This window comes from Ovis canadensis, chromosome 25, assembly GCF_042477335.2.
Source record: "Ovis canadensis isolate MfBH-ARS-UI-01 breed Bighorn chromosome 25, ARS-UI_OviCan_v2, whole genome shotgun sequence".
NCBI classification, from domain to species: Eukaryota; Metazoa; Chordata; class Mammalia; order Artiodactyla; family Bovidae; genus Ovis; species Ovis canadensis.
In genome coordinates this window covers 51278655-51291005 of record NC_091269.1, presented here as the reverse complement: position 1 = coordinate 51291005, position 12351 = coordinate 51278655, and the positions used below count along the sequence as shown (strand labels likewise).

The 12351-nt window shown below is 45.5% G+C and overlaps 2 protein-coding genes across 4 annotated transcripts in view; one reads left to right on the top strand and one right to left on the bottom strand.

Annotated features, from left to right (window-relative positions):
- Window positions 1–3561: 3561 nt before the first annotated feature.
- Window positions 3562–8846, bottom strand: RPS24 (ribosomal protein S24). 3 transcript variants are annotated; one of them, XM_070289504.1, is made up of 6 exons: window positions 7313–8846; window positions 7015–7224; window positions 6227–6337; window positions 5584–5601; window positions 4005–4026; window positions 3562–3650 (listed from the first exon to the last, which is right to left on the bottom strand). In XM_070289504.1, the coding sequence occupies exons 1-4, from the start codon at window positions 7343–7345 to the stop codon at window positions 5596–5598; spliced, it is 360 nt and encodes a 119-aa protein (XP_070145605.1). In that variant the 5' UTR covers window positions 7346–8846; the 3' UTR covers window positions 3562–3650; window positions 4005–4026; window positions 5584–5595. The 3 variants fall into 3 exon arrangements, with proteins under 3 accessions (XP_070145605.1, XP_070145606.1, XP_070145604.1); XM_070289505.1 differs by lacking the exon at window positions 5584–5601; XM_070289503.1 differs by lacking the exons at window positions 4005–4026; window positions 5584–5601.
- A 1424-nt stretch (window positions 8847–10270) lies between these two features.
- POLR3A (RNA polymerase III subunit A) overlaps window positions 10271–12351 on the top strand; it is a 44023-nt gene continuing 41942 nt past the window's right edge. The window contains exon 1 of the mRNA XM_069572558.1: window positions 10271–10494. Coding sequence (XP_069428659.1) covers window positions 10451–10494 — 44 coding nt within the window. The 5' untranslated portion in view covers window positions 10271–10450. The remainder of the gene's footprint in view (window positions 10495–12351) is intronic.

Genomic DNA, 12351 nt, shown 5'->3' with positions numbered 1-12351 from the left:
ATGGGAGACTCGATTGGCCATCAATGACTGCTCAATACACTCCTGGCAACAGGCACTCTAACTACAAATAAGAGTTAGACACATAGAGTACGTAACAGGCAGTCCTGCGGGCTTCCCAGGTGGTGCAGTTGTAAAGAATCCACCTGTCAATGCAGAAGACACGGGTTTGACCCCTGAGTTGGGAAGATCCCCTGCAGTAGAAAATGGCAACCGACTCCAGCATTCTTACCTGGAGAATCCCACGGACAGGGGAGCCTGGTGGGCTAGTCCATGGAGTTGCAGAGTCGCACACGACTGAGCACAGCACGGCTCGCATGCGCAGAAATGCACAATAAAATCTCCAGTCAGTCAACTGCATTCTAATCCCACCCCATCACTGAGCTCAAAGTTGCCTACCCACTCGAAACCCTCTCCAACATGGGTCTAGTGAGACCTGCCTCTTCTATTGTACAGACTAAAGAACTGTTCATACAGTACCTAACTCAGCTCCAAAAGTGTGGTTTGTCAAGATGCTATCTTTCAGGAGAGCCCAAAATCATCAACCTGCCGTTTGATCTTTTCTTTGGAAGAGCGCACAGCAGTTAGAAGCTGATTACCTGGGCACAAATGAGAATTGATACTTTTGAATTGTGGTGTTGACGAAGACTCTTTTGAGAGTCCCTTGGACTGCAAGATCAAACCAGTCAATCCTAAAGGAAATCAATCCTGAATATTCATTGGAAGGACTGATGCTGAAGCTCCAATACCACCTGATGCAAAAAGCCAATTTATTGGAAGACCTTGATGTTGGGAAATACTGAAGGCAGGAGAAAGGGACGACAGAGGACGAGATGGCTGGATGGCATCACGAACTCAATGGACTTGAGTTTGAGCAAGCTCTGGGAGACAGTGAAGGACAGGGAAGGCCATGGGGTCGCAGAGTCGGACAGACTAAGCAACTGAACTACCACCTGGGCACCTGCAGCTACAAGTGGAAAGAAAGGGTGCGGTCCTATGCTCTTCTCACCAGGCTCTTTCTAGCTCTCCTCATGACACAAGCCTCACAAGTGACAAGCGAACGGAAGGGATGTGCCCTCCCTCATTGCTGATCAGTAAAGTCGACTTTGTGTTTTCATGGAGGCTCTTTCAAAGCCTGTTGACAGCAGAATTTGATCTGGTTACTATCAGAGCCGACAAAGAGCTCAGTCTCTTAAGAACCCTCGAATTGCACACAATTGTGCACAACTTAAAGCGCGTCCTTTCTGGCACAGTTGTTCAGCACTTCAGTTTCCAAACTGTTCTCATATGAGATGCTTTTATCATTTGAGATTCACAACGGCCTTGTGTCAAGTCAGCAGAGCACACACTGCATCCACGCTCAGTCGTGTCCAACTCTTTGCAGCCTCATGGACTTTACCCCACCAGGCTCCTCTGTCCATGGGCTTTCCCAGGCAGGAATACTGAAGTGGATTGCTATTTGCTCCTCCAAAGGATCTTCCTGACCCAGAGATCAAAGCGGCGTCTCCTGCCTTGCAGGGGACTCATCACTGGTGCCACCTGGGAAGCTAATGCTCTCTTGGAGGGCCCCAATATAGAGAAGCTAACCCAATCAGGGGACCAGGCAACTTGCCCACCCAGCTGGACTAGCTCGAAGGCTAAGCTGCACGCAGATGGGACATGGGAACAGAGGGCAGGTGGGCTGAGGCCAGCTGCAGGAGCAGAGGCCACAGGGAGAACAGAGCATCTCCCCGGAGGCACACAGCCCACCGCCCAACTTTTGCCAGCTGTCACCATCCAGAAGGCTGGGCCTGCTGTTGACTCCTCTAACTCAAGAGGTTAGAAATCTGGATCTTTCATATGCAACCCCCTTCAGAGACTCCTGGCTGAATGACGGCACCCTGCCCTTCCTGAGCATATCCCAATGGAAAAGCCTACACATCTTGGGACTTGCATGCCAACCCTCACCTGGTCAGGTTCCCGGCAGTGTGTCTATCTTCACGTCGGCCTCTAGTACCCTACTCTGAAAACCACCTCCTTCCCTTTGGTTCTTGCTCCATTGCTTTGAGCCTCGTTCCTTAATTTGGTGACGGGAACTTGGGGCCACCCTGTGAACCCTGCCCACCACTGCTTCCAACTTTACCTTCTGCCCAGTCCTGAGCCTCCCAGGATCTTCTGCTTCTTGCCTACATCCTGCTCACCAATGGGTCTGTTCCCACACCCCAGGTCAGTAGTGGGAAAAACTGCACCTTCCCCAGGCTTAGATGACCTCTTCTGGGCCCCATGCACTGCTCACTGAAAACTGCCACCCACCTCAAATCCCCCCGAGATTCCACACCACCCATTAGCCATTTTGGTTAAAGCCTAAATCCCCCATTTCTCTACTCTTCCTACAAGTAGGCCATCAGATCTTATTTCCTGGTCCTATTAAGGGAACACAAAGCAGATTTCCTAGTAAGGGAACCCACAGGGCCATGAATTCCACAAACCCAAATATCTAGCCTCAGTGTTAACTACAAATGAACTACACCCACCCTGCCCTCTGTACCCTAGGCCTCAGGCCCCTCACCTACCTAGTCACATCCCTGCCCTCCCTGCATATAGCTCCTTCAAGTCAAGGCTTCCCAGCATGCTCTCTTCAAAATATCATTCCTTCCTGCAACCCTTAGATGCTTTCTGCTGTCAATTCTTACTTCTCCTGGCTCCCCCATCAAAGCAACCAACCAACCAAGCAGTCCGCTATTGCTTCCTGAAGCCTCTCTGGAGCTTTCCATCCACTGACATAGTTCCTAATGGCATTTATAAGCTTGACCCCTACATGCACAAACCAATCACACCAACTGCGGGAAAGAATGAATGATACAGAAAAACCCAAACTATCAGCGTCTCTTCTGTCCCCACTGAACACTCAAGCTCTCCCAACTCATGCACCCTCAAGCCCGCCACCCCCACACAACTGACCAGCAAGCCAGTTCAGCCCGAAAAAGCCAATCTGAGAATCAGCATCTGGCCAAGAAAAAGCAGCACCAGATAATCCTCCATACCTCATAAAACCCATGCACAGTCAGACTTACCAAGCAACTACACACTACACAAATATTCACCACTTTAGAGCCTTTTCCAAATTCTCCACCCACAACAGAATACCCATTTATCACATAAGCACAAACCTGTGATAGACTAATGATTTTGTCAGATCCTATTTGTTCCAGGGTAAATAATGAGAATGCAACCTAGTAACTTTCATTTTTATCACAGCCAGCACATTTTTTTCTCCTTAACAAAGTAGGGTTTTAGTAAGACCAAAAAGGAATTCAGGTTTCAAATGTCTCTTTCAGAGACTGACCACTACAATACCAAGTATTAACACGGCACACTGGACTGGCCCTACATGCCCCCATGCTACAGATACTCTACACACTCACATCTTTGTGCTAGTAAAGGAAAGGACACATACCACCCCAATCGTGGCAAGTTTTCACTGAATGCTTAATGGAACATGTGATCTTGGGCTGTTTAATTCTGTTAAATAGCAAACCAATTTACAACACTCCCAGGAAACTTCAAATATACTCCAAACAGCCAGACATGTAAAAGGTCTTAGTTTATTTTCTCTTTCATGAAAAGTCTGCACAATCACCACAGATACAGTCACTGCAGAATCTTTACTCCTTCTGTGAAGCAAAGAAAAAAGAAATTAGTTAGCAACTACCTTTAAAAGTCTTTAAAATTAACAGTACAGAGTCTTCAACAAACTGCAAACTTAATGGCACTCATGCAGAACGAACATTAGTAACCTAGTCCATAGTAAGTCTGTGTAATCTCAACACAATGTAAGCACGAAGACATAAAAAACATTCCAGTTAGGGATGAGACAAAAAACAAGTGCTGAAAACAAAACCATGACACTGCTAGTTTTTAAAAGGCACAACTCTTGACAGCAACTGTAAATATGCTTCTAAATCATTTCACATGCTTTAATGCTGTCAACCAAAAAATCTAACAATCTAAACGAAAAGCTTGAATACCTGTTGTCCAATCTCCAGCTCACTGAATAGTGGCAGGGGAGGGAGAAAGGAGGGAAGAGGGAAAAGAAACATTTCGTTAATAGTCCCTTTGCAAACTCCTAAATAATCTGCATGCAATCAGGTACCTTAATGATGATTGTTTTATTCTTTGCAATTGTATATAGAGCACTCCCAAGATGCACTAATTGATTTTATTCTCCCCAATTTTGAGAACACCCTGCCCGATTTCTATGGTTCTTAGGCTACCAATGCCCACTTTAGAAGCCTCAGCCCCTCTGCTCTGCTCAGCAACACCATGCTGGGCATGTTAGCACCATCAACAGACTTGAGAATCATCCCAGACTGAAGTCTAATTTAACCAAAGGGAGAGCTCTAAAGGATCAAGCAAGTCTTTAAGACCTGTCTCAGGTTCAGTAATTTAAAAGCCACTATTCACAATCAACAAAAGTAGCAAATTAGTATCTTAAGAGACAGAATTTAGCTGATATAAAAATAGTTCAATCGCTACTCAAACAAAAGACTATCCTTTTAATGTAAAACTCTACAGCACCCAAAAGATGTAATTCCAACATGTGAACAAAAATTAAGTTAAAAAGAACAATTAGGATGCCTGACTTTCTGCACATTGTCACCACTGAGCACTAACACGTGGCTGAATGAAGAAAACAAAACGTAAAAACATTCTTCAGATCTAGATCAGTACACAAATATTGACTGCTTTTCAACTTCTGGAATTTGTCAACAGGTTTAGTAAGCCTCACAAACAGGGAGCAGCTCTAAGCAGCAAGCAGTTCCTCTGCAGTCGTCCACTACAGCTCCTCAGCACCAGGAAGTGGTCAGAGCCTGAGGGCGCACACCAGGTGTCCTGCCCACTCTGCAGGGAGTCACACAGGGAAACACACAGGGCTGTGACCACCACTGTTTCAAACCCTGCAGCCCCAGTCCACTCTCAGGCCACTGTTCATGTTACATGTTTAGGCTGCTCACGGTACAAATATATTTAAGCGTCTATGGCAAAAGCTTATCAAAGGTTTTGATGTGAATACTCCATTATCAAATTTTTCAATTAAAAAAAGGGGGCATCAGGTAGAAAGCTGATAAGCAATGAGACAGTAGAGAGATGGTGAAAGGCAGCTTTGAGTGGGTGCACTGAGACAGAGGCTTTGCCAGATTTTCTGGGCCAGTTTATCAAGCTGCCAGTCAATCAACCAGTCTCCAAGAGAGACATTGCTCATGACTGGATCAGAGAACCCTTCCCAATCCCTTGTTAATGAAGTAAAGCCATTCATTTCCTGGGTATGTGGTGCTCTGGAACACAGCAAGTGCCAATTAAAAGGGGCCACCTTCCTCCACTGGGACACTTCACAACTTAACATGCATTTCTGAGTTTCCAAAATAAACGTGATTTAAAGTTTCTCTCCCTTGCTCACAATATACTATTTTAAACCATAGGAGTAGTGTTTGTTATATAACAGACTCTGCTACAAAACTCTCCTCTGGAAGCCAACATGCAAAGCATCAAAGCAAATTCAGTGAAGGTGATGCATCCATCCCCACACCGTGCTCACAATCTCAGTACCTGCTAGACACTTCATTTCTGATGAACAAGAATTCCAAGAAAGTAGAGGGAAAAGGCAAAAAAAAAAAAAAAAGTTCACAGAACACTTAATTATTTGTTAATTTGACAACCCAACACCTTAATTCCATTCAACTACTTACAATTAGCTAGCCAAGCTGGTAAAAAGCTGAGAATTAAAATCACTCAAGTCCTGACTAACTGGAGAGGAAAGCAAGGGAAAACCATGCTGCCTCTCCAGTGTGCCAGGAAAACACGGACCACATCGATTCAGCTGCTTCCTCAATCAGCTGCCAATTTTAAGGCCGTCAGTGTTGGGAACCGAGATCCGCTCCCTCTTTACAAACCTTTGCAATTAGCAGTAAAGTGAAAACTTTTCTGGTAAAACTTGCAAGGCACCCACCAGGATCACTGAACCGATGTGGCCCTGTGCTGTGCTAATCTGTGAGCTAAGGGGTGGGCAAAGCTACTCTACTGAGGTGTTAAGATACTACGTTACGTGGCTTCTCAAAACAGGTTACCTTCTGTAATCCAGAAGAAGTGGGAAAAGAAGAAACATTAAGAAAGGTTATTAAGAAAACAAAACCCCACTTTTCTACAAACTAAAAACCTGAAACATTTCTGTATTTTCCTCGATAGACTATACCTTTTTGCCAGCACCAACGTTGGCCTTTGCAGTCCCCCTGACTTTCTTCATTCTGTTCTTGCGTTCCTTTCGCTGTTTTCTTGAGGTCTTTTTCTTCTCATACAGGCCATGCTGAAGGAAAAAGGTGTACATATGAACATATGACTTGCAAACATCAGCTCATCCAACTCCAGGAATAAGCACATCAAATCTCGACAGAGTCAAGTAGCTCAGCAGAATGTATGGCTGGCCTGGCCCTCCACATCCGCTTTCTTTTGCCACCATGTATTCAACCAACCTTAGATCACCGCACTATAGACTTCACGACTGAAAAAAACATCTGCATGTAAGTGGACGTTCAAACCAGTGTTCTTCAAGGATCCACTGTAGTTCACTATGCACCTGATACTCAGGAAATCACCCGCAACTTTTCATGGCTCCTTGCTCAATGAACCTAAGCTACGAAGCTAAGTGCAAACTCTAAGACATTTGGGAATAAAGATTTCACTTCAAGTAGGGCCAACCTATGGTTTCTAAACCCATCCCTCTACTGCCAGCCAGTTCCCACCTCCAGGAGCACTTCACCTACTCTTCCAGACCCAGCTGAAAAGGCACCTCCTTAAATCCTGCAGACACCATCTGAACTCCACACTCTATCTGTGCGTTTTATCAAAGAACCTTTTCTGCCAACCACTCAAGAGTTTAGTGTTATCCCCCCAGACTGCTTGCTCTTGCTCATTCTGCTGCACCCACAATACAATGCCATTAAAAAAGTCTCCAGCAGCGACTGAACAAACGAGGACACCTACTCTTGCAAGCCTATGTTTGGGCTCATTCTTCTTCGCGTAATCCAAGGAATCGTAAATCATGCCGAAGCCAGTTGTCTTGCCACCACCAAAATGAGTTCTGAATCCAAATACAAAGATAACATCTGGTGTGGTCTTGTACATTTTGGCCAGTTTTTCCCGAATTTCTGTTTTAGGTACTGTTGCCTTTCCAGGGTGAAGAACATCGATGACCTACGAAGAAATTATCAAGTTTAGTGTATATTATAAGGAAACACATCTTCTAAACTGAGCAACCAAACACTGATGTACCCTTCCTTACCATTTGTTTCCGCTGAAGCAGTCGGTTGGTCATGAACTTCCTAGTCCGGATAGTTACTGTGTCGTTCTGAAAACATAACGCTCATTTTAATAATAATAGTTGTAATAACTAGTCAATCTTTTCCTGACCCTACTGTGATTTTCCAAGATCTAGAAATGCAAGGCCCACATCAATAGCCACTATCTGTGAACGGTTAATTTAAAACATAGTCATACGCGTTAGTGCCAGGAAACCATGAATAAAAGGGGGGAAAAAGGCACCAATTCCCATCTCCTCCTAACACACTAGCAAACTGCCTAACTTACAAGTCACCCCAACACAAAAACAGTACCAAGAATACATGCTCAACAGCCACACACTCAATCTGTAAAGGCTACTTCATTTTGTTACAGAAATCACTCTCCAGGTTTCTCAAACCTCAGATGCCTTGCCCCCGCTACTACTTTGCTGTGCGGACTGTCCCGTGTGTTTCAGAACGTCTAGTAGCATACCCACTTCCTAGTTGTGACCAAGAATGTCTCCAGACTCTGCCCATTGTACCCTTAAAGACAAAAATCACCCCAAGTTCCACTCCTCCGGGGTGAAGCTGTGATTCTACAAATGTTATTGTCAGACCACCCTGTTTGTAACAGCCCGCAGAGGTCTGACAAGCATTGCACTTTCTTCAGGTAAACTACCCTTCTTGAATGACCAACTCTACATCCCACAAAAATCGTATTCCCTTCTGAACGGCCCCACTGCTTGTACACAGTAACTAGCGAAGAATGTGGGCATTCGGCATGTTTACACTACAAACAAAAACTTAACCGGTAAGAGCTCTCAGAGTAAACGGATAGCTATTTCAACTACAGTTTTAAAAAACCACACCAAACTAAATCCACTTCAGCAAAGTTCAATTCTTTCAAGTCGGGATCAAGGAAAAAAATAGGTCGAGGATGGAGCGGGGTTAAAAACTGGTGAACCTTCAAATGAGTGAACTAGTAAAGGCATGGCAAGCCTTAAAGTGGCTCCACACCCGGAGGCCTCCGTTTCCCCCATGTGAAACAAGAGAATACATTCGGCTGACAGTAACTGTAGCTTACACATGACAGTTTCACTCGCCGCAACTCGCCCGGGCGCTGCTGGCACCCTCTTCACCTCCTGGGCAGCCTTCACTGGCAAACCGTCTACCCCAGGATGGGAGTGCAAATGTGATGTCTCTCTCTTCACCCCACCCCACCCATTAGACTCCACGAGGACGACAAACGCAGTAGGTACTCCCGCAATCCCCCACTCCTGGGACTTTTGAAAGTCCGGCATGTCTAGGTAGACAACACACAGCCCGGACTCCTCGCCGGCGGCTCCCAGGCCCTCGGCAACAGGTCTCCCCGGCCAGACTCGGCCAAGGAAGAGTAACTGGGCTTTGGAGGGATGTAACGCCAATGTCAGAACCAGGGGACGGAGGATGGCGCGGATACGCGGCGGATGGATGCACGGGTCCGGAGAGACTCACCATGATGGCGGCTGATCTTCAAGCAGCCAGGGAGGAAAAGAGGGCTAAAACTTCGCCGGCCAATCATATCAACGCTCACGGAAGGTCCCCAGACGGCGCCGACGTGGGGGCGTGGCCGGACCGTGAGGCCGACCTCGCCAATGCCTGTTTGAAAGTGCTTAAGATCTGATCTCTGTGGTCTTTCGCCACACCCCGCCGAACGAGAACTGGCCAATCCCGAGGGCGCACAGTTTAGATGGAGTAGATTTATGCTAGCACATGTTCCACTTCGATTCATTATTTTGGACTGTCTGGACTTTAAATTAAACCAGATTAAAGTTAAATCCCCTCCACCCGCGTTAGCGGTTGGTAAGGGTGGAAGGCATCCTTAGCGGTCCCTTCGACTAGCCTCCTCATTTTACCGCTGGGGAAAGTGCAGAACTGACTCAAAACCTTTTGTTATTTCAAGTACTCAGACCTGACCGTTATTTTTGTGAGATTAGAGAATCTGATTGTCTAAATTTTTTCCCCAAACTTTGTCTTTTTATGAAAATCTTAGTCCCTACAAAAGTGAGCTTTTTTTTTTTTTGTAAATTTATTTTAATTGGAGGCTAATTACTTTACAATATTGTAGTGGTTTTTGCCATACATTCACATGAATCAGCTATGGGTGTACATGTGTCTCCCATCCTGAACCCCCCACCTCCCACCTTCCTCCCCATCCCAACAATCAAGGTTAAAGTGAAAAGTGAAAGTCGCTCAGTGGTATCCGACTCTATCCAACCCCATGGACTGTAGCCTACCAGGCTCCTCTGTCCATGGGATTTTCCAGGCAAGACTACTGGAGTGGGCTTTTAATCAGTTCAATTCAGTCGCTCAGTTGTGTCCTACTCCTTTGCGACCCCATGAACCACAGCACGCCAGGTGTCCCTGTCCATCACCAACTCCCAAAGTTTACCCAAACTCAGGTCCATTAAGTCAGTGAGGCCATCCAACCATCTCATCCTCTGTCGTCCTGTTCTCCTGCCCTCAATCTTTCCCAGCATCAGGGTCTTTTCCAATGAGTCAGCTGTTCACATCAGGTGGCCAAAGTATTGGAGTTTCAGCTTCAACATCAGTCCTTCCAATGAACACCCAGGACTGATCTTGAGGATGGACTGGTTGGATCTCCTTGCAGTCCAAGGGACTCTCAAGAGTTTTCTCCAACACCACAGTTCAAAAGCACCAATTCTTCGATGCTCAGCTTTCTTTATAGCTTCTAATAAGTATTTGCTATTTGAAATTTGTCCATTGATTACAGGGAGATAGATGTGTAGCAATAAAATAAAGAGTGCAGGTTCAGAGAGAGAGAGACCAATGAACCAGAAATAGATTGGAAATTGAACTTGGAAAATACAGCTCGGGCTTCGCGGCGGTTTCAACGAGGTGCCGCCAGATGGCGGTATGGGGAGAAGGCGAGAAGCTGCGTGCCTGAAGCCTCTCTTGACAGACTCGCGCTAGCGAGTAGCGGAAGTGGGGGCGGGCACGTGGGGCGTGCTACGGTGGCCGAAAGAATGCCGCAGATGTGTTAGCAACCGGGGAAGAAGCAGCCGCGGGTGGTACGGAGAACATCGTGTTTCTAACCCAGCTCCAGGAGTTTATAGGAGGGAGCCCCGGCAGCCGTCACCATGGTGAAGGAGCAGTTCCGGGAGACAGATGTGGCCAAGAAAATGTAAGATGGAGCCAAAATCCCCAAAGGGCACAGAAATTAGGGGCAAAGGAATCCAAGGCCAAGGGTCTTGGGTCTCGAAGCGTCATAGCTGAGGGTCAGTGGGAAGGAAAGGACCAAGAATCAGTGGGAGGTGTGGGCACAGCTCAGGAGTATCAGGTTAATGAATATTGATTGGGCAGAGAGTATTTCAGCGTCTGGGGAACCGCAGGCCGGGGTGTTCCTTTGGGTTTCAGCAGAGAATGGGAGATGTGGTGGGAACCTTGGCGATAACGTACACCCTGGGTCGATACTAGAGTTTTCCTGAGGTCAGATGATGACCCCTTTCTGCGAATCTTTGGTCACTACAGCTTGGGAAGCAGCCTGGGGCGGGGACTCATTTTGCTGCAGAACACGTGACACGGAGGTAATATTTGTTGACCAAAAGAATGGAGTTACCAGCTAGAAAGCTGTGTCAACAGGCACATGGATAGCAGTCTCAAAAATGAGGTGAAATTTAATAGGTCACAGCCTCGCCCTTAGAACTTCCAGTAAAGAAATAAATCAATCGTTCCTGCAGGAGACACTTAGTTGAGGAAGGTACTGTGTGCTGGGCCCGGTGATAGGCATTAAGAGATGTGACATGAGGAAGACCTTACTGCTTAGTCTAGTTGGAAAAGGTAGGCCAGTCAACGGTTAGTGCAAGGGCAAGGGTTGGCACCGGTGGGAAAGGGGTTCAGATGGAAGAAAGCAAGCCAAACAGCCTTCTTCCAGGAGCATAGAGGAGGGAGACATTACAGTGATGAGAAGAAAGCTGATTTTGCAGCTTTGTTCCAGAGTCATCTTGGAGGCAGTGAGGGGGCTTTTTTGTCAGTTGAGGTATAGTTGATTTACAATGTTGTGTTAGTTATATACTCTTTGCGAACTGCCTGGACGGTAACCCACCAGGCTCCTCTGTCCATGGGATTCTGTAGGCAGGAATACTGGAGTGGGTTGTGTGCCCTCCTCCAGGGGATCTTCCGGACCCAGGGATCGAACCCACGTCTCCTGCAGTTCCTGCAATGCAGACAGATACTCTTTTTTTAAAACCTATAAGGGAAAATAATCTAAAAAAGAATATGTATATGTAATATAAGAAAGAATATATATGTATAAAATAACATAATATGCCTATAATAGATATAAGAAACAATGCATATAATATCTGTTAAAGAATCTAAAAAATATACCTTTTATTATATATATATACTATATGTTGTTTTATACACACGTTCTTTCTTAGATTATATTCGTATTATTTTTTTAGATTCTTTTATAGGTTATACAAAATATTAAGTATACATTTCTGTGCCATACAGTAGCTTCTTGCTGGATATCTATTTTAAATATAGTAAGTGTATATTTTCATGTCAAACTCCTAATTTATCTCCACCACCCCCACCTGCCCCTTTGGTAACTATAAGTTTGTTTGCTGTGTGTTTGTAAATAAGCTCATTTGTATCTTTTTCTCCCCCACATATAAGCAATATCCTGACATTTGTCTTTCTCTGTCTAGCTTACTTAGTCTGATAATCTCTAGAGCGATCCATGTTACTGAAAATGGCATTGTTTCTTTTTTATGGTGTGTGTGTGGCTTATGTGTATATACATACACACACACCACATCTTATCCATGCATCTGTTGATAGACTTTTAGGTTGCTTCCATGTCTTGGCTTTTGTCAGTAGAGCTGCAGTGAACATTGAAGTGTAGCTTTTCAGACTGTAGTTTTCTCCAGATATATGCCCAGGAGTGGGCTTGCTGGATCATACAGTAACTCTTTTTAGTTTTCAAAGGAACCTCCGTACCTTTCTCTATACTGGTTGTACCAATTTACATTCC